At 45.8% G+C, this 27,798-nt stretch overlaps 1 protein-coding gene and 1 pseudogene across 2 annotated transcripts; one reads left to right on the forward strand and one right to left on the reverse strand.

Annotated features, from left to right (window-relative positions):
- Positions 1-1,249: 1,249 nt before the first annotated feature.
- Positions 1,250-14,486, reverse strand: LOC135536094 (actin-related protein 2/3 complex subunit 1A-A-like). 2 transcript variants are annotated; one of them, XM_064962482.1, is made up of 9 exons: positions 14,385-14,486; positions 13,278-13,424; positions 9,167-9,271; positions 8,749-8,971; positions 7,373-7,480; positions 4,709-4,915; positions 3,483-3,558; positions 1,544-1,734; positions 1,250-1,409 (listed from the first exon to the last, which is right to left on the reverse strand). In XM_064962482.1, the coding sequence occupies exons 2-9, from the start codon at positions 13,339-13,341 to the stop codon at positions 1,265-1,267; spliced, it is 1,119 nt and encodes a 372-aa protein (XP_064818554.1). In that variant the 5' UTR covers positions 13,342-13,424; positions 14,385-14,486; the 3' UTR covers positions 1,250-1,264. The 2 variants fall into 2 exon arrangements, with proteins under 2 accessions (XP_064818554.1, XP_064818555.1); XM_064962483.1 differs by having other exon boundaries at positions 13,278-13,421; positions 14,385-14,482.
- A 1,650-nt stretch (positions 14,487-16,136) lies between these two features.
- On the forward strand, positions 16,137-27,502 carry LOC135536096 (cAMP-dependent protein kinase type I-alpha regulatory subunit-like; annotated as a pseudogene).
- Positions 27,503-27,798: the final 296 nt, after the last annotated feature.

Consider the following 27,798-nt stretch of genomic DNA (forward strand, 5'->3'; position numbering starts at 1 on the left):
ATGAGTCAGGTTACATGTAGCTAGGACCCCTAGACAGAATGAGTCAGGTTACATGTAGCTAGGACCCCGAGACAGAATTTCGTAACACTAATGGATGAGGATGCCGTTTCAGACACACCCTGTGCCTTTGAATTGATCTCAGAGTAGAATACTGAATCCCCATTGGTTCCTGAGTCTCTGAATGTCATGTCATGTACACTTCATTACCAAAAGTATGTGGACACCTACTTGTCAAACGTCTCATTCCAAAATCATGGGCATTAATATGGAGTTAGTCCCCCTTTGCTGCTATAACAGCCTCCACTCTTCTGGGAAGGCTTTCCATTAGATGTTGGAACATCTAGTGTTGGAACAAGAGAATTTGTGAGGTCGGGCACTGATGTTGGGCGATTAGGCCTGGCTTGATGGGATGAGGTCAGGGCTCTTTGCAGGCCAGTCAGTTCTTCCACACCGATCTCAACAAAGCATTGTTTGTATGGACCTGGCTTTGTGCACGAGGGCATTTTCAAAGTTGAAAGCACAGAATCGTATCCTGTAGCATTAAGATTTCCCTTCACTGAAACTAAAGGGCCTAGCCTGAATCCATTATTCCTCCTCCACCAAACTTCACAGTTGGCACTATACATTGGGGCAGGTAGCGTTCTCCTAGAATCCGCCAAACCCAGATTCATCCGTCTAACTGCCAAATGGTGAATCGTGATTCATCAGTCCAGAGAACATGTTTCCACTGCTCCAGAGTCCAATGGCTGCAAGCTTTACACCACTCCAGCTGACGCTTGGTACTGTGCACGGTGATGCACAGTGATCTTAGGCTTGTGTGTGGCCATGGAAGCCCATCTCATGAAGCATCCCGACGAACAGTTCTTGTGTTGACGTTGCTTCCAGAGGCAGTTTGGAACTCGATAGTGAGTGTTGCAACCGAGGACAGACGATTTTTTACGCGCTACGTGCATCAAAACTCGGTGGTCCCGTTCTGTGAGCTTCTGTGGCCTACCACTTCTCAGCTGAGCCGTTGTTGCTCCAAGACGTTTCCACTTCACAATAACAGCACTTACAGTTGACCGGGAAGCTCTAGCAGGTCAGAAATTTAACAAACTGACTTGTTGGAAAGGTGGCATCCTATGACGGTGCCACGTTGAAAGTCACTGAGCTCTTTCAGTACAGGCCATTCTATTGCCAATGTTTGTCTATGGAGATTGCATGGCTGTGTGCTCAATGTTATACACCTGTCAGCAACGGGTGTGGCTGAAATAGATGAATCTACTCATTTGACGGGGTGTCCACATCCTTTTGTATATGTGGTGTATGTAGGCAGTACCTTGAAGTCCCAGAGGACCATAGCTCCGTCCAGACCCACACTGCTGTACTTGTCCACGTGGGCCTTAGTTCCTGACACGATACACAGCTGACTGGAGGGAGACACAGGAGCAGAGAGATTCAGTATATTTTACAAGCATTTCGCTACATCCGCAATAACATCTGCTAAACATGTGTATGTGACACACACAACAGACAACACACACAACACACTCCCTCTCCTCACGTGATGCTGTTCTGGTGCAGGCAGCCCAGCTCGTTGCTCTCGTCGTCAGTAGCCTTCTTATCCAGATTGCGGAAGTGTTGCATGGCGGACATGCTGCCCCTAGAGGTCTGCTTGGGGATGTCCAGCTTCTTAACAAACTTCAGACTGCCTGGGCCCTTATAGGAGAACTGAAACGGACAGCAGTCATGGCCCTGAAACAGAGGGTTTAGACATTAGGTATGCAGAGTATTATGATAGGAACATAGAGGGTTTAGACATTAGGTATGCAAGGTATGTATGATAGAAACATAGAGGGTTTAGACATTAGGTATGCAGGGTATGTATGATAGGGACATAGAGGGTTTAGACATTAGGTATGCATGATAGGAACATAGAGGGTTTAGACATTAGGTATGCAGGGTAGGTATTATAGGAACATAGAGGGTTTAGACATTAGGTGTGCATGATAGGAACATAGAGGGTTTAGACATTAGGTATGCAGGGTATGCATGATAGGAACATAGAGGGTTTAGACATGATAGAGGGTATGTATGCTAGAAACATAGAGGGTTTCGACATTAGGTATGCAGGGTATGTATGATAGGAACATAGAAGGTTTAGACATTAGGTATGCAGGTATGTATGATAGGAACATAGAAGGTTTAGACATTAGGTATGCAGGGTATGTATGATAGGAACATAGAGGGTTTCAACATTAGGTATGCAGGGTATGTATGATAGGAACATAGAAGGTTTAGACATTAGGTATGCAGGGTATGTATGATAGGAACATAGAAGGTTTAGACATTAGGTATGCAGGGTATGTATGATAGGAACTTAGAAGGTTTAGACATTAGGTATGCAGGGTATGTATGATAGGAACATAGAGGGTTTAGAGATTAGGTATGCAGGGTATGTATGATAGGAACATAGAAGGTTTAGACATTAGGTATGCAGGGTATGTATGATAGGAACATAGAAGGTTTAGACATTAGGTATGCAGGGTATGTATGATAGGAACATAGAAGGTTTAGACATTAGGTATGCAGGGTATGTATGATAGGAACATAGAAGGTTTAGACATTAGGTATGCAGGGTATGTATGATAGGAACATAGAAGGTTTAGACATTAGGTATGCAGGGTATGTATGATAGGAACATAGAAGGTTTAGACATTAGGTATGCAGGGTATGTATGATAGGAACATAGAAGGTTTAGACATTAGGTATGCAGGGTATGTATGATAGGAACATAGAAGGTTTAGACATTAGGTATGCAGGGTATGTATGATAGGAACATAGAGGGTTTAGACATGACGTATGCTAGGGTATGTATGATAGTAACATAGAGGGTTTAGACATTAGGTATGCAGGGTATGTATGATAGGAACATAGAGGGTTTCAACATTAGGTATGCAGGGTATGTATGATAGGAACATAGAGGGTTTCAACATTAGGTATGCAGGGTATGTATGATAGGAACATAGAGGGTTTAGACATTAGGTATGCAGGGTATGTATGATAGGAACATAGAGGGTTTAGACATTAGGTATGCAGGGTATGTATGATAGGAACATAGAGGGTTTAGACATTAGGTATGTATGATAGGAACATACTATTCAGGGTATGTATGATAGGAACATAGAGGGTTTAGACATTAGGTATGCAGGGTATGTAGGGATATTGCCTTATGGTTGAGTCCCAAATGGAACCCTATTGCCTTTATATAATGCACTGCCTTTGACCAGGACCATAGGAGCAACTGTAGAATACCAGGCCACAAGGGATCCTGTAAAGCCTATATATAGGGACAGTGTTCCATCTGGGACAGTGTATCACTGAACTCAATGAACTCCCACAGGTGGAAGTGGTTCGGTGAACTGGGCTCACATGTTGAGTAACCTTGCTATGGTTCTGGTCGGTCACAAATGTAGGGAGTGATGAGAGGTTTGTTTTCTTACCGCGGCAACCATCTCTGTGGGGCTCACATAGAGCACGCTCACTAGAGGGAGACGGTCCGTTGTCAGCTGAGTCACCCTGTCAATCGACACGAGGTCAGAGATCAAGAGTCATGGGGTCAATGACATGTTCCTCTCTTTGTGTGAATTTCTAAATGAAAGATTCCTCTCATCCCTTTCTCCTAGCCTCTTCCTCAGAACATCAGAAGGACACAAGGTTCCTTTTCAAGGATCTCCTCCAAGGATCTAAAGGCTTCCCTTCTCCATTTTCAGGAGAGGCGGCGAGAGGACGACAGTAGTGGAGGAAAAGACTGAGAAGTATCCTTTCTGTCAGTGATAGCTACTCACTGTTTCCCCTTCACTCTTTCCTCCATCACTCTTTCACCCCTTTCACCCATTCTCTCTTTCACCCCTTCACTCTTTCACCCCTTCTTTCACCCATCCTCACCCATTCTTTCACCCATTCTCTCTTTCCTCCATCACTCTTTCCCCTTCACTCTTTCACCCTTCACTCTTTCCCCTTCACTGTTTCCCCTTCACTCTCCTTCCCCCTTCACTCTTTCACCCTTCACTCTTTCCCCTTCACTCTTTCCCTTCACTCTTTTCCCCTTCACTCTTTCAACCCTTCACTCTTTCCCTTCACTCTTTCCTCTTCACTTTCCCCTTCACTCTTTCCCTCTTCACTCTTTCCTCTTCACTCTTTCCCCCTTCACTCTTTCCCCCTTCACTCTTTCCCCTTCACTCTTCCCCTTCACCCCTTCACTCTTCCCCTTCACTGTTTCCCTTCACTCTTTCCCCCTGTTTCCCCTTCACTCTTTTCCCCTTCACTCTTCCCCTTCACTGTTTCCCCTTCACTGTTTCCCCTTCCTTTGCCCCTTCTTTGCCCCTTCACTCTTTCACCCTTCACTCTTTTCACCCTTCACTCTTTCACCCTTCACTCTTTCCCCTTTACTCTTCCCCTTTACTCTTCCCCTTCACTCTTTTCCCTTCACTCTTCCCCTTCACTCTTTCACTTCACTCTTTCACCCTTCACTCTTTCACCCTTCACTTTTTCACCCCTTCACTCTTTCACCCCTTCACCCTTTCCCCCTTCACTCTTTCACCCTTTCACCCCTTCACCCTTTCATCCCTTCACCCCTTCACCCTTTCACCCCTTCACCCTTTCACATTCACTCTTTCCCCCTTCACTCTTCCCCCTTCACTCTTTCCCTCTTCACTCTTTCACTCACTCTTTCCCCTGGGTGGCGTCGGCCACACTGATGCTGCTGTTGTGAGCGACCCAGGCCAGGTGGTCTCCGCTGGGGGAGAAGGAGACACTGTGTACCCAACCTCCACAGTCCTTGGTCTCCAGCAGCATCTCCCCAAATGGCATCTTAGCCCCCCAAGCTGTCGGGCCAGGCTTTTCCTCGATTTCCTTGATGTAGGCAGAGAAGATCCTGCATGAAGAGAATTTGGGAATCGTCATGTTTGTATCACTATCCGGCTCGCACAACGTTACTTTAATACCTGATTATTTTGTATCCCAAAGAGAGAGTATTTTTAAATACTGTTATAGTAATAACAGACAGTATATACATTGGTATAAAACAATTAAACCACCATACTATGACTCACACCTAGAATGGATCCCTTTGGGGATCCATGTAGAATTTTCTGTGAAAAGGGTTCTACATGGAACCCTAACGGCTTTTCCAAACGGTTCTCCTTTGGGGACAGCCCGAATCACCCCTTTTAGGTTCTAGATAGCACCTTTCTTTCTAAGATTGCGTGGTAAAGAAACCTGTTGTGAGAAAATACAAAACTATGACAAAATTGTTTGCGAAATGACATCAGATTCAATTCAAAGGTGGTGCAGGGTTTATGAAGCAGAAGTGCTGTACAGATGTAATTACATTGTCATAGTTTTGTAACAGCTCCTTGACCAAGCATTAGAAAATAAATAATCTGACCCGATAATTACCTAGCTAAAGGTTGAATAAATATGAATCAGCCAAGCAATAGCATCAACAGCATTAGAGACAGTTACTATCTGTTGGTTCTGACCTGCAGTGGAAGCCTTAGAGACAGTTACTATCTGTTGGTTCTGACCTGCAGTGGAAGCCTTAGAGACAGTTACTATCTGTTGGTTCTGACCTGCAGTGGAAGCCTTAGAGACAGTTACTATCTGTTGGTTCTGACCTGCAGTGGAAGCATTAGAGACAGTTACTATCTGTTGGTTCTGACCTGCAGTGGAAGCCCTAGAGACAGTTACTATCTGTTGGTTCTGACCTGCAGTGGAAGCCTTAGAGACAGTTACTATCTGTTGGTTCTGACCTGCAGTGGTTAGCCTTAGAGACAGTTACTATCTGTTGGTTCTGACCTTGCAGTGGAAGCCTTAGAGACAGTTACTATCTGTTGGTTCTGACCTGCAGTGGAAGCCTTAGAGACAGTTACTATCTGTTGGTTCTGACCTGCAGTGGAAGCCTTAGAGACAGTTACTATCTGTTGGTTCTGACCTGCAGTGGAAGCCTTAGAGACAGTTACTATCTGTTGGTTCTGACCTGCAGTGGAAGCCTTTAGAGACAGTTACTATCTGTTGGTTCTGACCTGCAGTGGAAGCCTTAGAGACAGTTACTATCTGTTGGTTCTGACCTGCAGTGGAAGCCTTAGAGACAGTTACTATCTGTTGGTTCTGACCTGCAGTGGAAGCCTTAGAGACAGTTACTATCTGTTGGTTCTGACCTGCAGTGGAAGCCTTAGAGACAGTTACTATCTGTTGGTTCTGACCTGCAGTGGAAGCCTTAGAGACAGTTACTATCTGTTGGTTCTGACCTGCAGTGGAAGCCTTAGAGACAGTTACTATCTGTTGGTTCTGACCTGCAGTGGAAGCCTTAGAGACAGTTACTATCTGTTGGTTCTGACCTGCAGTGGTTAGCCTTAGAGACAGTTACTATCTGTTGGTTCGGACCTGCAGTGGAAGCCTTAGAGACAGTTACTATCTGTTGGTTCGGACCTGCAGTGGAAGCCTTAGAGACAGTTACTATCTGTTGGTTCTGACCTGCAGTGGAAGCCTTAGAGACAGTTACTATCTGTTGGTTCTGACCTGCAGTGGAAGCATTAGAGACAGTTACTATCTGTTGGTTCTGACCTGCAGTGGAAGCATTAGAGACAGTTACTATCTGTTGGTTCTGACCTGCAGTGGTTAGCCTTAGAGACAGTTACTATCTGTTGGTTCGGACCTGCAGTGGAAGCCTTAGAGACAGTTACTATCTGTTGGTTCGGACCTGCAGTGGAAGCCTTAGAGACAGTTACTATCTGTTGGTTCTGACCTGCAGTGGAAGCCTTAGAGACAGTTACTATCTGTTGGTTCTGACCTGCAGTGGAAGCCTTAGAGACAGTTACTATCTGTTGGTTCTGACCTGCAGTGGAAGCCTTAGAGACAGTTACTATCTGTTGGTTCTGACCTGCAGTGGAAGCCTTAGAGACAGTTACTATCTGTTGGTTCTGACCTGCAGTGGAAGCATTAGAGACAGTTACTATCTGTTGGTTCTGACCTGCAGTGGAAGCATTAGAGACAGTTACTATCTGTTGGTTCTGACCTGCAGTGGAAGCCTTAGAGACAGTTACTATCTGTTGGTTCTGACTTGCAGTGGAAGCCTTAGAGACAGTTACTATCTGTTGGTTCTGACCTGTAGTGGAAGCCTTAGAGACAGTTACTATCTGTTGGTTCTGACCTGCAGTGGAAGCCTTAGAGACAGTTACTATCTGTTGGTTCTGACCTGCAGTGGAAGCCTTAGAGACAGTTACTATCTGTTGGTTCTGACCTGCAGTGGAAGCCTTAGAGACAGTTACTATCTGTTGGTTCTGACCTGCAGTGGAAGCCTTAGAGACAGTTACTATCTGTTGGTTCTGACCTGCAGTGGAAGTCAGAGGATCCTGCAGCCAACAGGATGTTGTTGGGGTGCCAGTCCAGACACATCACCGTGGACCGGATGCTCTTCTTTATGTGCTTACTGAGCCACCTGCAGGGGCCAGAGGTCACAAAGGTCAAAGGTTGCAATAGATTCATACATAACAGTATTAGTAAGAGGGTACAGTGAGAGTGAGGGAGGAGTGAATGAGTGAGTGAGTGAGTGAGTGAGTGAGTGAGTGAGTAAGTAAATGAGTGAGTGAGTGAGTGAGTGAGTGAGTGAGTGAGTGAGTGAGTGAGTGAGTAAATGAGTGAGTGAGTGAGTGAGTGAGTGAGTGAGTAAGTGAGTGAGTGAGTGAGTGAGTGAGTGAGTGAGTGAGTGAGTGAGCGAGCGAGTAAATTAGTGAGTGAGTGAGTGAGTGAGTGAGTGAGTGAGTAGATGAGTGAGTAGATGAGTGAGTGAGTGAGTGAGTGAGTGAGTGAGTGAGTAGATGAATGAGTAGATGAGTGAGTGAGTGAGTGAGCGAGTGAGTAGATGAGTGAGTAGATGAGTGAGTGAGTGAGCGAGCGAGTAGATGAGTGAGTAGATGAGTGAGTAGATGAGTGAGTGAGTGAGGTGAGTGAGTGAGTAAATTAGTGAGTAAATTAGTGAATGAGTGAGTGAGTGAGTGAGTGAGTAGATGAGTGAGTAGATGAGTGAGTGAGTGAGTGAGTGAGTAAATTAGTGAGTAAATTAGTGAATGAGTGAGTGAGTAGATGAGTGAGTAGATGAGTGAGTGAGTGAGTGAGTGAGTGAGTGAGTGAGTACATGAGTGAGTAGATGAGTGAGTGAGTGAGTGAGTGAGTGAGTGAGTAGATGAGTGAGTAGATGAGTGAGTAGATGAGTGAGTGAGTGAAATGAGTGAGTGAGTGAGTGAGTGAGTGAGTAGATGAGTGAGTGAGTGAGTGAGTGAGTGAGTGAGTAGATGAGTGAGTGAGTGAGTGAGTAGATGAGGAGTGAGTGAGTGAGTGAGTGAGTGAGTGAGTGAGTGAGTGAGTGAGTGAGTGAGTGAGTGAGTGAGTGAGCGAGTGAGTGAGTGAGTAGATGAGTGAGTGAGTGAGTGAGTGAGTGAGTGAGTGAGTAGATGAGTGAGTGAGTGAGTGAGTGAGTGAGCGAGTGAGTGAGTGAGTGAGTGAGTAGATGAGTGAGTAGATGAGTGAGTAGATGAGTGAGTGAGTAGATGAGTGAGTGAGTGAGTGAGTGAGTGAGTAGATGAGTGAGTGAGTGAGTAGATGAGTGAGTGAGTAGATGAGTGAGTGAGTGAGTAGATGAGTGAGTGAGTGAGTGAGTGAGCGAGCGACCGACCGTCCGACTGACTGAACGTGTTCTGTGTCTCTCACCAGTCGTTCTCCTTCTCGAAGTAGCAGACAGAGATGAGGCGAGCACCGCTGCCCAGGGCAAACTTATTCTCCAGAGGGGACCACTTGACAAAAGTAGCAGCCCGGTTGATCCTCACCAACACCAGAGTGGGCTTCCACACCTTGTCCTTCAGGGTCCACACGTACGCATTACGGTCCGATGCACACGTCACGATGCGGTTCGAATCCGGAGCCCAGTCGATGCCTGGAAGGTGTTTAGGAGAAGGAGACAATGAAGAGAATGATGCAGTTGGAATCCCATAATGCCTTGTGATGCAACATGTTCAGGCTAGCACCTTGTGTGTGTGTGTGTGTGTGTGTGTGTGTGTGTGTGTGTGTGTGTGTGTGTGTGTGTGTGTGTGTGTGTGTGTGTGTGTGTGTGTGTGTGTTCAGTGGGTACCTGTGATTCGTCCACTGTGCTCAGTCAGCTCGTGGATCTTGGCCCACTCGCTCCCCTTCTTCTCATAGATGATCACCACACTGCTGTTGGGGCTGACAGCAATCTCTGGAGATAGACATCGTCATGTCACTACAATATTTTGATTAACAACAACTAATACACAGCAATATCTGGAGAGAGGAGAGACATTACATTACATTACATTTAAGTCATTTAGCAGACGCTCTTATCCAGAGCGACTTACAAACAAGACATTGGTGTAAACGCTTGAATTTATAGAGCTACAGACATCTGCACACAATAGTTTGAAGAAATAATTAGTAAAAAATATCTATACAATCCAATGCGTGATATAGAGCAGCACACTGAACTGACGACAACGAGCTTCTACTTTACGGTTGGGCTGACATCTGCAGCATGAATGCGATCTCCACCAATGTCCAGGAAATACATTGTGTTCTAAACAACTGGGAAATGGGAACTTGAAAATCTCTGACTGACTTCAATATCAGTGCGCCGAGACAACGAGCTCAGACTGGAAAAAATGTTTTGAACGGTCATCCAACTCGGAATTCCAAGTCGGGAACTCTGGCCTTTTTCTAGTGTTCCGGCTTTCCGACCTGAAGACATCTTTACGTCACTACAATATCTTGATTCACAACAACTAATACACAGCAATATCTGGTGAGGGGAGAGACATCTTTATGTCACTACAATATCTTGATTAACAACAACTAATACACAGCAATATCTGGTGAGGGGAGAGACATCTTTACGTCACTACAATATCTTGATTAACAACAACTAATACACAGCAATATCTGGTGAGGAGAGACATCTTTACGTCACTACAATATCTTGATTAACAACAACTAATACACAGCAATATCTGGTGAGGGGAGAGACATCTTTACGTTACTACAATATCTTGATTAACAACAACTAATACACAGCAATATCTGGTGAGGGAGAGACATCTTTATGTCACTACAATATCTTGATTAACAACAACTAATACACAGCAATATCTGGAGAGAGGAAGGCATCTCTGCATCTCTACATCATCTTGATTAACATGTAACGAATGTTTAATGGATAGAAACATGCTGATTGCTGATTGACAGTTGTACACACACACACACACACACACACACACACACACACACACACACACACACACACACACACACACACACACACACACACACAAAAACACACACGCACACACACAAGCAAGCGCACACAGACACACACAACATTGCATATTATGTGGAGGAGAGATGTCTATAATGCATTGACGTATCATATATGACACGTACAGAAACATACAGTACACTGTATATGTATACACAGCAAATTCTCCAGTGGTGAATCAACACTGACAGTGTTCAGTTCAACACTTGGCCAGTGTGTATAAGTGTCCACGCTTTTCAGTGTTAAATCACTGTTAAAGGAAATTAGCACTTTTAGTGTTATGCAACACCTCATATTTAACACCAGGAAGTGTATATAGTTTTCACCAATGGTGTTTGCAATGACACCTCATAGTATATTTTTTTTAACAATTACACTAATTAGGCCTAGTTTCACCCTAGTAAAAAGGTCTGAAACTCATGGTTTACAAGCCACATCAGGCCTTGAAGTAGGGTAGGTAACTTTCCCCAAATTCCCAGATATCCCGGTTGAAGGATTTCAGATTTTTTAATTATTTCCTTCCATTTCCAGGAATCTTCCAACCATGACTTCTGAAAAATCTAGAAATTATGGCAAGATTTTTGACCAGACTTTTGCAACCACACTATGGTGGTTTGCAAAGTGATTTGTAATTCCTATCAGAACCCAAACAGAAGGATTGCCTGGGTTAGCAGTGTTGTGAGGAGAGTATTTAAGATTTAAAAAGGGAACAACCTTTTCAGTAACGGGTGCAAATCTAATTAACTGATTTGATTCGTTTTGAAAAGGTTTGTTATTTGTCTTTGAGTAGCATAATATGAATCAACCAATCAGTGTACAAGCAAAAACAAAAGTATAAAAACAATCATAAAAGAAAATCTACCTGCAGTAGAGCATGCTGGGAAATATGATAATAATGGCCGTGGTTTTGATGGGATCAGTTATACTCTCCACAGAGTAAAACCAGAGAGGAAGAGGCAAAGCGAGAGATTTCACTCTCACCAAAATCTGTCCACGTGGGAATACAGCGTTATTCAATGAGTTTCTGTGGGCTTAATGAGCAAACTGATAAGCAGACTTCCTGCCTTCCCACCTTTGGGACAATGGCTCCTATTGTTAGCCTCTAGTCATTGTATAATGATCTCTGGTAAAACTGGCACAACCACACTCTCACAGTCAACACTGGTTATTAACATCAACACAGGGGTTGTCTACACTAATAGAGTTAATTTAACACCTGAACCAACACTAGAAATATTACACTGAAAAACATCTACATCTACATGACCCTCTTTCCACTGGGATTCTCTGCCTCTAACCCTATTACAGGGGCTGAGTCACTGGCTTACTGGGGCTCTCTCATGCCGTCCCTGGGAGGGGTGCGTCACCTGAGTGGGTTGAGTCACTGATGTGATCATCCTGTCTGGGTTGGGTTGGGTTGCCCCCCCTTGGTTTGTGCCGTGGCGGAGATCTTTGTGGGCTAGATCTTTGTGGGCCTTGTCTCGGGATGGTAAGTTGGTGGTTAAAGATATCCCTCTAGTGGTGTGGGGGCTGTGCTTTGGCAAAGTGGGTGGGGTTATATCCTTCCTGTTTGGCCCTGTCCGGGGTGTCCTCGGATGGGGCCACAGTGTCTCCTGTGTGAATTTAAGTGTGGTCTCTCTAATTCTCTCTTTCTCTCTTTCTTTCTCTCTCTCTACCTGACGTGATGACTCCTTGCTGTCCCCAGTCCACCTGGCCGTGCTGCTGCTCCAGTTTCAACTGTTCTGCCTTGTTATTATTGGACCATGCTGGTCATTTATGAACATTTGAACATCTTGGCCGTGTTCTGTTATAATCTCCACCCGGCACAGCCAGAAGAGGACTGGCCACCCCACATAGCCTGGTTCCTCTCTAGGTTTCTTCCTAGGTTTTGGCCTTTCTAGGGAGTTTTTCCTAGGCACTGTGCTTCTACACCTGCATTGCTTGCTGTATGGGGTTTTAGGCTGGGTTTCTGTACAGCACTTTGAGATATCAGCTGATGTACGAAGGGCTATATAAATAAATTTGATTTGATTTGATTAGGTAACATTTACTGTGTAGCAATGGCATTTTGTTAACCTTGTCCTCAGGCTCTATTGTTACTGCATATAGACGTTGGAGAGAGGGAGATCTGGCTTGGGACCAGATTAGCATGTTTACCTACAAATTTCTCTCTACGTCAAAGATAACTTGTTTAGTGTAGAGATACTGTAGATAAATCACAATGTTCATGTTACATCGTTGTACATTAACAGAATACTAAAAGGGTAGAGTTAGACTAGTAAAGGAGACGAAGAAGAAGAGTGAAGTCTAATGTGTCCCAAATGGCAACCCTATTCCCTACATAATGCTCTTTGGGTCCTGGTACAAAGTAGTGCACTATATAGGGAATAGGGTACCATTTGGGCCCACACTACAGTATGGAGCTCCTTACATCTCTGCTAACATTTCCTCTGTTGATAATCACATTCCCCAGATCTTCAGACATTTTTAATGGACAGCAATTAGAGGAGGAAGAGGAAGTGCATCTGCAGACAGCAAACAACACGAGGGGTTTGCGTCTCAACGGGCACCCTATTCGCTACATAGTGCACTACGTATGACTATAACCCTATGGGCCCTGGTCAAAAGGTAGTGCACTGTATAGGGAATTTGGGACGCTTCCGAGGAGCCAGCAGGCCAGCTAATGGAGGTATAGACCGGGAGAAAGAGAGGTGTGTGTGTGTGTGTGTGTGTGTGTGTGTGTGTGTGTGTGTGTGTGTGTGTGTGTGTGTGTGTGTGTGTGTGTGTGTGTGTGTGTGTGTGTGTGTGTGTGTGTGTGCGTGCCCGTGTGTGTGTGTGTGTGTGTGTGTGTGTGTGTGTGTGTGTGTGTGTTGAAATGCGGGCAGACTGGTTTAAGTATTACTGCAGGACTACTTACGTGTCCTGTCCTTATTCCAGGCATGACAGGAGAGAGGCTCCAACCCAAAGCTGTACAGAGACATGCTTCAACAAGGGGTCCACAGGGTTCTGGAATGTGGCTGGGAACGGAATGTCTTCTTCTTGTCAGGGATTGGTTGGAACTCTACTGTAGTAAAACCAGGAAGGGAGGGTTAAAAAACAGAAAGATTGGGTTAGATAAAGTTAGATTGTAGGCCTAGCCTATACTCTAGGAGGCAAATTTGCCTCCAAGCAACTCAACCCCAAGTGTCTTTCAGAAACTGGTTGAATGTCTGAATTGTTTTTTTTTAGTTGTATCTTACAATAATCGTGCCCGTTTAGGTAAATATTAAGTTGAGCGTCGACTTTTGTTGAGTTGAGCAACGAGTTGAGCAAGGAAACTAACTGTGGACGTTGGTCGTCAGTGTTGGCACATACTTTGTAAACACAAAATTGCTACCTTTCATCTTTACATGGTTGTTGTTGCCTGCTAGCTGTGTTGACATAATGGGAAAACCATTGCATTCAGATACAGTCAACCCTACAGTATATATTTTTTTGTATAGGTAGAGATTTGCATCTTCCTTCCACTTGGTGGGAGACACTCAGAAGACCAGAAGGACTTTCTGATTAATCCTATGCACAACAACATTAGACTGGTTCCATTGCATAATCTTACTATCCTGCTCTATTGGCCTCCATTGCTCTATGCCTCTCATACTGTCACTGCTACATTCTTGATGCCCTTGATCCATGGCATTATAAGACCTTTCTGCATTGCCTCCCAGTCCCAGTATCTGACAAGGAACTGAACTGAGAGTGCTTTCTTATCACACTTAATTAGCATAGAGATCAAACACACACAGACACAGATACACACACAGACACAGATACACACACAGACACAGATACACACACAGACACAGATACACACACAGACACAGATACACACACAGACACAGATACACACACAGACACATACACAGACACAGATACACACACAGACACACACTCAAACAGGAAAGACCACGCCATAGAAAACCATAAGAAACCCAATGCAACTAAGAACCAAGGGAATTGTCAACCAAAACCAGTCTCTCCCTCCTACCTCTCCTTCCTCCAGTGGACAGGAACGATACGATGATGTAAACCGACGTCTCTGTGTGTGTGGTTGTAGCAGGGTTGTATTCAAGGGACTCTGGGCAGTCTACACGAACGAAGCAGTGCAGCGCAGGACTGGAGAGGACACAAGAAGAGGAAGTAGAGCGAGATTGAGGGACACACAGAGAGAGAAGGAGGAGAGACGAGGGTGTGTCTGCGTATTCAGCTATTGCGCAAGAACCAGGGACAAAGGTTGGTGGAGGATGAAGATAACATGCAGACTGTCAGGTGACGTTTCCTCAACAGGACACCTGTAGTAGTTTGACTGAGACGTTCCCTCAACAGGACACCTGTAGTAGTTTGACTGAGATGTTCCCTCAACAGGACACCTGTAGTAGTTTGACTGAGATGTTACCTCAACAGGACACCTGTAGTAGTTTGACTGAGACTTTCCCTCAACAGGACACCTGTAGTAGTTTGACTGAGACTTTACCTCAACAGGACACCTGTAGTAGTTTGACTGAGACGTTCCCTCAACAGGACACCTGTAGTAGTTTGACTGAGACGTTTCCTCAACAGGACACCTGTAGTAGTTTAACAGAATAAGATGTTCCTCAACAGGACACCTGTAGTAGTTTAACAGAATAAGACGTTCCCTCAACAGGACACCTGTAGTAGTTTGACTGAGACTTTCCCTCAACAGGACACCTGTAGTAGTTTGACTGAGATGTTCCCTCAACAGGACACCTGTAGTAGTTTGACTGAGACTTTCCTCAACAGGACACCTGTAGTAGTTTGACTGAGACGTTCCCTCAACAGGACACCTGTAGTAGTTTGACTGAGACTTTCCTCAACAGGACACCTGTAGTAGTTTAACAGAATAAGATGTTTCCTCAACAGGACACCTGTAGTAGTTTAACAGAATAATATGTTTCCTCAACAGGACACCTGTAGTAGTTTGACTGAGACTTTCCCTCAACAGGACACCTGTAGTAGTTTGACTGAGACTTTCCCTCAACAGGACACCTGTAGTAGTTTAACAGAATAAGATGTTCCCTCAACAGGACACCTGTAGTAGTTTAACAGAATAAGACGTTCCCTCAACAGGACACCTGTAGTAGTTTAACAGAATAAGACGTTCCCTCAACAGGACACCTGTAGTAGTTTAACAGAATAAGACGTTCCCTCAACAGGACACCTGTAGTAGTTTGACTGAGATGTTCCTCAACAGGACACCTGTAGTAGTTTGACTGAGACTTTCCTCAACAGGACACCTGTAGTAGTTTGATTGAACAAGGAACACGTTGACACCTGTTTTCTGGTTTAAATCTATCACAAATGTTGTAAATCTTTAGTGAGCATAATGTTTGGAGATCAGACGCACTAGATCATTTATGAAAAAGCACGCATGAAGAAATCATATTTATTCAGTTTGTTCTGATACTGAATACGTTTTTTATCCATTGAGATTACAGCAAGAATTCTACCTATAATGGTAAGCCAATATAAAAACTAAACTTCTCAATGGACAAGAGAGACAAGTCTATTTGAATATTCTTGCTGCCCCTACAAATGTTGTATTTTGTATAAAAAAAAATATATTTTTTAAAATCTATCAATTGATATGCAGTAAACGAAATACTGTTATCAAAACACTCACTTTCTGTGAAATGTTGGCAGAACAAAAAAAGGCCTTGCCCTTTAAGGTAGTTAAGGTGACGTATATACCAGAACAAGGCAGCGATTGGTTCAAACCTGATTCCGGTGGAGGGCAGCCGTCCAACTAAGGACTGAGGGGGAAAACAGGGACGAAGAACTGTCAGTTTCCCGAAAAAAAGACAGCATTTCAATCAGGTTTGGTAAGAGGTTTGTTTTCATTTTGTTCTAAATAATCGTGATGTATGTGTTGGAGCGCTGCAGGTATGAGGACATTGCTTGATTATAACCTGTATCTCACCGTCTTCCCGTTTGTTGTGATAACGCAAGTTGGCTAACGTTACTAGCAAGATGGCTAGGTTTCCAAGATGGCTGTTTTTATGAAAATACCTCTGCGGGCCTTTTAGCTAACGTTAATCGTTTCAGAATTTCTCTGAATATTAATTCCCTGTGTTTTCCAAACGGTTATTAAAAATGAAATGCATTATTTCTGAATATTAAGCAAGGGTCCGCTGCGAGCTCCAGGACGAATGGTTGCCTGCACTCGAAAAACACAGCTAACTAACATTAGCTAGCATTTCACTTTGGTGTTTATTGTGACAGTAGTTTTGTCGTATGGTGGAAGTTACTAAGTAGTTGGGTAACTTGCCAACACTCACCAGTTTACATCATCTATCTCGGTAGTTGCCTCAAGCTTAGTTTGTTTGCCCTTGTAAGATATGTGACGAATTTAATTTTGATAATTGACAAAGTCCCAAATTGATTAATTTATAGGGATTATTGTCATCTCTCTCCAAGTTGAAATATCTTCATATTTTGTCTAATTCTCATTTGCAGTATACAGTAGGGTACACACACACACCATAAATCAGGTTATGAAAAATTCCGTTGCACCCTGGTGTCACATGCCTGTCTGCTGCTGTCATGGTTTGTAGTGTTCACACTCTCTCCTACTAACGTTAGCAATATAAGGAGAGTTGGCGAACTAAACTGCACCTGGCCGTGCTGCTGCTCCAGTTTCAACTGTTCTGCCTGCGGCTATGGAACACTGACCTGTTCACCGGACGTGCTACCTGTCCCAGACATGCTGTTTTCAACTCTCTAGAGACAGCAGGAGCGGTAGAGATACTCTTAATGATCGGCTATGAAAAGCCAACTGCCATTTACTCCTGAGGTGCTGACTTGCTGCACCCTCGACAACTACTGTGATTATTATTATTTGACCATGCTGGTCATTTGTGAACATTTGAACATCTTGGCCATGTTCTGTTATAATCTCTACCCGGCAAAGCCAGAAGAGGACTGGCCACCCCTCATAGCCTGGTTCCTCTCTAGGTTTCTTCCTAGGTTTGCACCTTTCTAGGGAGTTTTTCCTAGCCAGCGTGCTTATACACCTGCATTGCTTGCTGTTTGGGGTTTTCGGCTGGGTTTCTGTACAGCACTTTGAGATATCAGCTGATAGAAGAAGGGCTTTATAAATCAATTTGATTCTGATTGCCACAATGCATTGCAATGTCCGTTGAATGCGAGTGAGAGTTTAGTCCGTTGCTTCAGCGGTGTGGTCTACGACTATCCTGAGATTTTGAGTTGCTATGATACAATGGAGCTTTGTGTCAAGTCTTTCTCTTTCGCTCTGTGGAAAATAAATAAATATGGGTTGTATTGACAATGGTGTTTGTTCTTCACTGGTTGACCTTTTCTTGTGGCAACAGGTCAAAAATCTTGCTACTGTGGTATTTCACCAAATAGATATGGGAATTTATCCACCCACCCTCACTCTCCCTCTCTTCCCTCTTACTCTCTCTCAAAACGCCCACCCTTGCTCTAAACCAATCATGTTTTGTCCTCTCTCCCACTTTTCACCCCCTTGTTAAGTTTCTCTCCCTCCCTCACTCTGTTTATCATTTTGTGCTCTTTTTCTCTACACCCTCATGTTCTCTTCTCCTCACTGTCCTCTGTTTCTACTTCTCTATCAAACACTACCCCCTCTCTCCTGCTACACCTGCTTTTCTCTGTTTATAAAACACTACCCCCCTCTCCTGCTACACCTGCTTTTCTCTCTCTGTTTATTAAACACTACCCCTCTCTCCTGCTACACCTGTCTCCCTGTGCATGTGTTTTCTCTGTGTTTATCTCTGTCTGTCTGTGTCCCCAGGTCAATAGGTTGTGAGTGTGATGGCGTCGGGCAGTACGAGCAGTGAGGAGGAGAGGAGTCTGAGGGAGTGTGAGCTGTATGTGCAGAAACATAACATCCAACAGCTGTTGAAGGACTGCATCGTACAGCTATGTACCTCCCGGCCAGACAGACCCATGGCCTTCCTCAGAGAGTACTTCGAGAGGCTGGAGAAGGTGAGTCTGGTTGGGCAGGGTCGTGTGTGTGTGTGCTGATATTTGTAAACAAAGGCAGGTATCCATCTCAGTGGACAGAAAAGTCCAATCCTACTCTTCTCTAATGGTACACAGTAATACAACTCATTTATATTCTACTCTGTGTTCCCACTAGAAGGGTATACAGTAATACTCGCTCTATTCTACTCTGTTCTCTACTAAGAAGGTAAATACTGATATATTCTATACTGTTCTTCTATACATATCAATCTACACACAATACCCTTTAATGACCAAAACAGGTTTTTAGATTTATTTATTTTTTGCAAATGTATAATAAACAGAAACCTTATTTTTTATTTATTTAACCTTTATTTAACTAGGCAAGTCAGTTAAGAACAAATTCTTATTTCCAATGACGGCCTGGGAACAGTGGCTGTTAACTGCCTGTTCAGGGGCAGAACGTACAGATTTGTACCTTGTCAGCTCGGGGGTTTGAACTTGCAACCTTCCGGTTACTAGTCCAACCCTCTAACCACTAGGCTACCCTGCCGCCCCATTTACATAAGTATTCAGACCCTTTGCTATGAGACTTGAAATTGAGCTCAGGTGCATGCCGTTTCCATTGATCATCCTTGAGATGTTTCTACAACTTGATCGGAGAAAATGTAGTAAAATTTAAATGGATTGGACATGATTTAGAAAGGTGCACACCTGTCAGTATAAAGTCCCACAGTTGACAGCGCATGTCAGAGCAACAACCATGAGGTCGAAGTAATTGTCCATAGAGCTCGAAGACAGGATTGTGTCGAGGCACAAAGGGTACCAAAACATGTCTGCAGCATTGAAGGTCCCCAAGAACACAGTGGCCTCCATCGTTATTAAATGGAAGGAGTTTGGAACCACCAGGACTCTTCCTAGAGATGGCCGCCTGGCCAAAAGGAGCAACCGGAGGGAAGGGCCTTGGTCGGGGAGGTGACCTAGAACCCAATGATCACTCTGACAGAGCTCCAGAGTTCCTCTGTGGAGATGGGAGAACCTTCTAGAAGGACAACCATCTGTGCAGCACTCCACCAATCAGGCCTTTCTGGTAGAGTGGCCAGACGGAAGCCACTCCTCAGTGAAAGGCACATGACAGCCCGCTGGAGTTTGCCAAAAGGCACCTAAAGGACTGTCAGACCTTGAGATACAAGATTCTCTGGTCTGATGAAACCAAGATTGAACTCTTTGGCCTTCATATTCTGAATGGAGTTGTTGTTTGTAAATGTAGGATGAGAAAGGTCACGCAGCCTCAGTTAGCCTAGCTAGCTAAACTAGCTTCTCCCGGGTTTGATGCAGCTGAGACGGGGTACAATAGAATCCTAGTCGATGATAAATTAACCAGCTATGGCAAGCAATTTATCTACTATAGCTCAGGTCGGCTTGGTTTTTATGCTGTCGTCTCCCTCCCTCCTTCCACGAGTGTCTCACTCACATTACAGCCTCTCCCTCTGCTAGAGCGACCCCCCCCCCCACCCGCTAAGAAAAGAAGCGTTTTAAAAATGGATTTTTCTGTTGCTTCCTCAATCGGATCGGACCGGCTCTGGATCCGACCAGGTCTATAGGGAGCGTGTCTAGTTGTTTTTGGGTCCGAACGGGGGGGTTCAGAGCGGACCTCCGTATTATTATCTATGTATATCGGGTCTGGGTGGGTAAGCCCCAGGTCCACTGTGGACCCGTGAAGATCTCTGTTCTATTCTACTATAACTGACCCCCCTCCCTGACCAGGAGGAGGCTAAGCAGATCCTACAGCAGCAGAAGTCCAACTCTCGCTCCGACTCCCGTGAGGAAGAGGTGTCTCCTCCCATGAATCCCGTGGTGAAGGGGCGGCGGCGGCGCGGTGCCATCAGCGCCGAGGTCTACACAGAGGAAGACGCCGCCTCCTACGTCAGAAAGGTCAGGGGGTCAGCCCTCAGCCAATCACGCATCGCTACAGGTGCACCTGACCCTACAGTTGTTACTACCAACTTCTTCTAGGCTACTTCCTGATCATCCACCCTTTTCCACAAGTGTCACCTTGCACATTACCCATCATGCATTTTAAAAGCATAGGATTGGGGTGGTGGGTAAAACATTGGCTTTACCATGGTAACGTCCATGCAGATGAAGTGTAGGAGTGTACACTTCAGGAGAAGGGTGGAGAATCGGGCCTCGGCCACTACTTCAATCTGATCAATAACGATCTTCACGACTGAAGGCAGTTTTGCTTGTGATCAATGTAGCCGTTCGTTTCTGCCTCCGCAGGTTATCCCGAAAGACTACAAAACGATGGCTGCCCTGGCGAAAGCCATTGAGAAGAACGTGCTGTTTGCTCACCTGGACGACAACGAGAGAAGGTACGAACTGTGTTTCGCTGATTGTGTTTTTAAATTATTATTATTTTTTACCTTTATTTAACCAGGCAAGTCAGTTAAGAACACATTCTTATTTTCAATGACGGCCTGGGAACAGTGGGTTAACTGCCTGTTCAGGGGCAGAACCTTGTACCTTGTCAGCTCGGGATTTGAACTCACAACCTTCCGGTTACTAGTCCAACACTCTAACCACTAGGCTACCCTGCCGCCCCAGTGTGTGCTAAAACAACAGTGTTCTCCTGGTGCTGTGCAGTGAATGTACGATGTAATGTTGATCCTGTCACCGTGTCGACCACCTCCGCTCTTCACAGCGACATCTTCGACGCCATGTTTTCTGTGACCTACATCACCGGGGAGACGGTCATTCAGCAAGGTACGACATTTGACCTTTTTTTTTTCACTTTGGCGTGAAATCATGGGAAGTTTTTTTAATGACCACGAGGCCTGTCCAGGGAAAATCTCCTAGCTGTCGTTCCAACATGATCACATGACCAACATTACCGCTGGGTCAGAGTGTGTCTCACAGCTGTTGTTTTCCACCAGGTGACGAGGAGACAACTTCTACGTCATTGACCAGGGAGAGATGGATGTACGTCCCTGTTTTCTGTCTGCCAGGTCAACTGTTATGTACAGTAGGGAAGACAGACTACCTGTCTATGGTCTATATAGTGGTACAGACTACCTGTCTATGGTCTATGTAGTGGTACAGACTACCTGTCTATGGTCTATATAGTGGTACAGACTACCTGTCTATGGTCTATATAGTGGTACAGACTGCCTGTCTATGGTCTATATAGTGGTACAGACTGCCTGTCTATGGTCTATATAGTGGTACAGACTACCTGTCTATGGTCTATATAGTGGTACAGACTACCTGTCTATGGTCTATATAGTGGTACAGACTACCTGTCTATGGTCTATATAGTGGTACAGACTACCTGTCTATATAGTGGTACAGACTACCTGTCTATGGTCTATATAGTGGTACAGACTACCTGTCTATGGTCTATATAGTGGTACAGACTACCTGTCTATGGTCTATATAGTGGTACAGACTACCTGTCTATGGTCTATATAGTGGTACAGACTACCTGTCTATGGTCTATGTAGTGGTACAGACTACCTGTCTATGGTCTATATAGTGGTACAGACTACCTGTCTATGGTCTATATAGTGGTACAGACCACCTGTCTATGGTCTATATAGTGGTACAGACTACCTGTCTATGGTCTATATAGTGGTACAGACTACCTGTCTATGGTCTATGTAGTGGTACAGACTACCTGTCTATGGTCTATATAGTGGTACAGACCACCTGTCTATGGTCTATATAGTGGTACAGACTACCTGTCTATGGTCTATGTAGTGGTACAGACTACCTGTCTATGGTCTATGTAGTGGTACAGACTACCTGTCTATGGTCTATATAGTGGTACAGACTACCTGTCTATGGTCTATATAGTGGTACAGACTACCTGTCTATGGTCTATATAGTGGTACAGACTACCTGTCTATGGTCTATATAGTGGTACAGACTACCTGTCTATGGTCTATATAGTGGTACAGACTACCTGTCTATGGTCTATGTAGTGGTACAGACTACCTGTCTATGGTCTATATAGTGGTACAGACTACCTGTCTATGGTCTATGTAGTGGTACAGACTACCTGTCTATGGTCTATATAGTGGTACAGACTACCTGTCTATGGTCTATGTAGTGGTACAGACTACCTGTCTATGGTCTATATAGTGGTACAGACTACCTGTCTATGTAGTGGTACAGACTACCTGTCTATATAGTGGTACAGACTACCTGTCTATGGTCTATATAGTGGTACAGACTACCTGTCTATGGTCTATGTAGTGGTACAGACTACCTGTCTATGGTCTATATAGTGATACATCTGTTTGTTAAAAATACATAATATTGTAAGACAAAATACTGACAGTTCATACTGTACGGAAAGCTATTTCCATCGGTGAGGTTGTTGTTCTCTCTCCCTCCCTCTCGCCTCTCTCCCTCCCTCTCGCCTCTCTCCCTCCCTCTCGCCTCTCTCTCTCCCCTCTCGCCTCTCCTCTCCCCTCTCGCCTCTCTCTCCCCCTCTCGCTCTCTCTCTCCCCTCGCCTCTCTCTCGCTCTCTCTCTCCCCTCTCGCCTCTCTCTCTCCCCTCTCGCTCTCTCTCTCCCCCTCGCTCTCTCCCCTCGCCTCGCCTCTCTCCCTCTCTCACAGGTATATGTGAACAATGAGTGGGTGACCAATATTGGGGAGGGGGGCAGCTTTGGCGAGCTCGCCCTGATCTATGGGACCCCCAGGGCCGCCACGGTCCGAGCCAAGAGCAACGTCAAACTGTGGGGCATCGACAGGGACAGTTACAGGAGGATACTCATGGTGAGACTGGATGGCTGGATGGCTGGCTGACTGGCTGACTGGCTGACTGGCTGGCTGACTGGCTGGCTGGCTGACTGGCTGGCTGGCTGGCTGACTGGCTGGCTGACTGGCTGACTGACTGGCTGGCTGGCTGGCTGGCTGGCTGACTGGCTGGCTGGCTGACTGACTGGCTGACTGGCTGACTGGCTGGCTGGCTGGCTGGCTGGCTGAATGAGTTAATTCAGCTCTATGTAGATATATGAAATTCTACAATGTTATTTTCCCCGACAACAACATTATTGGGAGACATTGGTTTGAACAGATCAGCTCCATATAGTTTACTGAGCCTCCACACGGTGTCAGTTCAGCCATCTCTAACAATGGTAGGAATACCAGATGTCTGGGGCTAAATCTGAACAGTTAGTACACATTTGGCTGTTATTATGGGACTTAACATGCTCTGTCTCTGTGTCTCTCTCTGTGTCTCTCTGTCGCTCTCTCTGTGTCTCTCTGTCGCTCTCTCTGTGTCTCTGTCGCTCTCTCTGTGTCTCTGTCGCTCTCTCTGTGTGTCTGTCGCTCTCTCTGTGTCTCTGTGTCTCTGTCGCTCTCTTTGTGTCTCTGTCGCTCTCTCTGTGTCTCTGTCGCTCTCTCTGTGTCTCTGTCGCTCTCTCTGTGTCTCTGTCGCTCTCTCTGTGTCTCTGTCGCTTCTCTGTGTCTCTGTCGCTTCTCTGTGTCTCTGTCGCTCTCTCTGTGTCTCTGTCGCCTCTCTGTGTCTCTGTCGCTCTCTCTGTGTCTCTGTCGCTCTCTCTGTGTCTCTGTCGCTCTCTCTGTGTCTCTGTCGCTCTCTCTGTGTCTCTGTCGCTCTCTCTGTGTCTCTGTCGCTCTCTCTGTGTCTCTGTCGCTCTCTGCGTCTCTGTCGCTTCTCTCTGCGTCTCTGTCGCTCTCTCTGCGTCTCTGTCGCTCTCTCTGCGTCTCTGTCGCTCTCTCTGTGTCTCGCTCTGTGTCTCGCTCTCTGTCTTTCAGGGAAGCACTTTGAGAAAGCGTAAGATGTATGAGGAATTCCTCAGCAAGGTGTCCATTTTAGGTGAGGACCTACACATTCTACACATGACTACTCCGACCAACAAGCTGTTCAAACAGTTGGAGAACAGTCTAACAACATGCTACCTACCTATTTACCTACCTACCTAATTTACCTACCTATTTACCTACCTATTTACCTACCTACCTACCTATTTACCTATTTACCTATTTACCTACCTACCTATTTACCTACCTACCTATTTACCTACCTATTTACCTACCTACCTATTTACCTACCTATTTACCTACCTACCTATTTACCTACCTACCTATTTACCTATTTACCTACCTATTTACCTATTTACCTACCTACCTATTTACCTACCTACCTATTTACCTACCTACCTATTTACCTACCTACCTATTTACCTACCTACCTATTTACCTACCTACCTATTTACCTACCTACCTATTTACCTATTTACCTACCTACCTACCTATTTACCTACCTATTTACCTACCTATTTACCTACCTATTTACCTACCTAATTTACCTACCTAATTTACCTATTTACCTACCGACCTACCTGTTTACTTACCTACCTATTTGGTGTAGGTGGCTATGTATGGAATCGAGTCGCTACAAACAAACCCAGCCTGTGATCTTTCCTGTCATTCCCCCTCTGCTGTGTTGTTGAGTGGTGTTGTGGCGCCACCCTGTGGCCAGTGTGTGTATCAACATCTGCCAGCTACAAATTCCCTAGACAAGTGGGAGAGGCTGACTTTAGTGTGTGTCTGTGGTCCTCTACAGAGTCTCTGGACAAGTGGGAGAGGCTGACTTTAGTGTGTGATCCTCTACAGAGTCTCTGGACAAGTGGGAGAGGCTGACTTTAGTGTGTCCAGAGACTCTGTAGAGGATCACAAGTGGGAGAGGCTGACTTTAGTGTGTGATCCTCTACAGAGTCTCTGGACAAGTGGGAGAGGCTGACTTTAGTGTGTGATCCTCTACAGAGTCTCTGGACAAGTGGGAGAGGCTGACTTTAGTGTGTGATCCTCTACAGAGTCTCTGGACAAGTGGGAGAAGCTGACTTTAGTGTGTGATCCTCTACAGAGTCTCTGGACAAGTGGGAGAGGCTGACTTTAGTGTGTGATCCTCTACAGAGTCTCTGGACAAGTGGGAGAGGCTGACTTTAGTGTGTGATCCTCTACAGAGTCTCTGGACAAGTGGGAGAGGCTGACTTTAGTGTGTGATCCTCTACAGAGTCTCTGGACAAGTGGGAGAGGCTGACTTTAGTGTGTGATCCTCTACAGAGTCTCTGGACAAGTGGGAGAGGCTGACTTTAGTGTGTGATCCTCTACAGAGTCTCTGGACAAGTGGGAGAAGCTGACTTTAGTGTGTGATCCTCTACAGAGTCTCTGGACAAGTGGGAGAGGCTGACTTTAGTGTGTGATCCTCTACAGAGTCTCTGGACAAGTGGGAGAGGCTGACTTTAGTGTGTGATCCTCTACAGAGTCTCTGGACAAGTGGGAGAAGCTGACTTTAGTGTGTGATCCTCTACAGAGTCTCTGGACAAGTGGGAGAGGCTGACTTTAGTGTGTGATCCTCTACAGAGTCTCTGGACAAGTGGGAGAGGCTGACTTTAGTGTGTGATCCTCTACAGAGTCTCTGGACAAGTGGGAGAGGCTGACTTTAGTGTGTGATCCTCTACAGAGTCTCTGGACAAGTGGGAGAGGCTGACGGTAGCTGATTCTCTGGAGAACGTTCAGTTTGAAGACGGACAGAAGATCGTGGTTCAGGGTGAACCTGGAGATGAGTTCTTCATTATCCTGGAGGTAGGATCATCTCTGCAATACGCTGGCTGTCTTTCTGGATTTTATTTAACCTTTTTATTTAACTCGGCAAGTCGGTTTATTTTACAATGACGGCCTACCCCGGCCAGATCCGGACGACACTGGGCCAATTGTGCGTCGCCCTATGGGACTCCCAACCACGGCCAGTTGTGATACAGTCTGGATTAGAACCAGGGTCTGTAGTGACTCCTCTAGCACTGAGAACCAGGGTCTGTAGTGACTCCTCTAGCACTGAGAACCAGGGTCTGTAGTGACTCCTCTAGCACTGAGAACCAGGGTCTGTAGTGACTCCTCTAGCACTGAGAACCAGGGTCTGTAGTGACTCCTCTAGCACTGAGAAGCAGGGTCTGTAGTGACTCTTCTAGCACTGAGAACCAGGGTCTGTAGTGACTCATGGGAAATATGTTACGCCGACCTGTTCTGTAGTGTTTTATTTCTAGATGCTGTCTTTCAACTTGTACACTTTTGTTTTCCGTGTTAAGAGCTTGGGAGTTCTCTCTCTGTCTCTCTCTGTCTCTCTCTCTGTCTCTCTCTGTCTCTCTCTCTCTCTCTCTCTCTCTCTCTCTGTCTCTCTCTCTCTCTCTCTCTCTCTCTCTCTCTGTCTCTCTCTCTCTCTGTCTCTCTCTCTCTCTGTCTCTCTCTCTCTCTGTCTCTCTCTCTCTCTGTCTCTCTCTCTCTGTCTCTGTCACGGAAACGGCATCAACAAAGTCTTAACCTCAACGTTTGGCTGTGTTGTGCCCTCTCACCCTCACAGGTCATTCTGGGGTTATGTGCTTTTTTGTCCCTGAGTTTTTCCTCTTCCTGTGTGTGTTCAGGGTTCAGCGGCTGTGCTCCAGAGACGGTCAGAGAATGAAGAGTTTGTGGAGGTGGGCAGACTGGGGCCCTCCGACTATTTTGGTGAGTGGACTGACTGGACTACCTCAGTAGTGGAGATCCGCTAGCCTGGACCCAGGTCGGGGGGGTCTCCTCTGATAGCCTGGTCCCAGGTCGGGGGTCTCCTTCCGATAGCCTGGTCCCAGGTCGGGGGGTCTCCTCCGATAGCCTGGTCCCAGGTCGGGGGGTCTCTTCCGATAGCCTGGTCCCAGGTCGGGGGGGTCTCCTCCGATAGCCTGGTCCCAGGTCGGGGGGTCTCCTCCGCTAGCCTGGTCCCAGGTCGGGGGGGTCTCTCCGATAGCCTGGTCCCAGGTCGGGGGGGGTGTGTGGAGCTGTGTGGATCATTGTTCCTTATCTTTCTCTTCTCTTCCAGTGTTGTTGTTTCTAATAGTTGTCCTCTTCTCCGTCTGTCCCAGGTGAGATCGCCCTGTTGATGAACCGCCCCCGTGCTGCGACCGTGGTCTCCCGCGGCCCTCTGAAGTGTGTGAAGCTGGACCGCCCGCGGTTCGAACGCTGCTTCTGGGGCCCTGCTCAGACATCCTGAAGAGGAACATTCAGCAGTACAACAGCTTCGTCTCTCTCTCCGTCTGAGTCCCTCCATTCTTCTATTGCTCCATCCCGCCCCTCCTTGCTCCCCCCTGGCTCCTCCCTCCTTTGTCCCCCCCCTGGCTCCTTCCTTAACAACGGGTTCCAACAATGATCTGTTTTTGTTTTCTTCATGTTTCTAACCCTCCACCCGGGGCCCAGATCACTTGGCTGGGTCATTGTTGTTGAACTGGTGTTATTGTATTTTGCTGTGAACCCAGGTTCATTTGATTTGACACGTATGTGATGAACTCTGTTGGGGGGCACTATTTCCTAGTATTTTAATGTCGACTATGAAGGCAGGATGAGTTGTCTCTGTAGGGTTCAGATGGCAACAGGTCAGG

The sequence above is a fragment of the Oncorhynchus masou genome, unplaced genomic scaffold (genome assembly GCF_036934945.1).
Source record: "Oncorhynchus masou masou isolate Uvic2021 unplaced genomic scaffold, UVic_Omas_1.1 unplaced_scaffold_554, whole genome shotgun sequence".
NCBI lineage: Eukaryota > Metazoa > Chordata > Actinopteri > Salmoniformes > Salmonidae > Oncorhynchus > Oncorhynchus masou.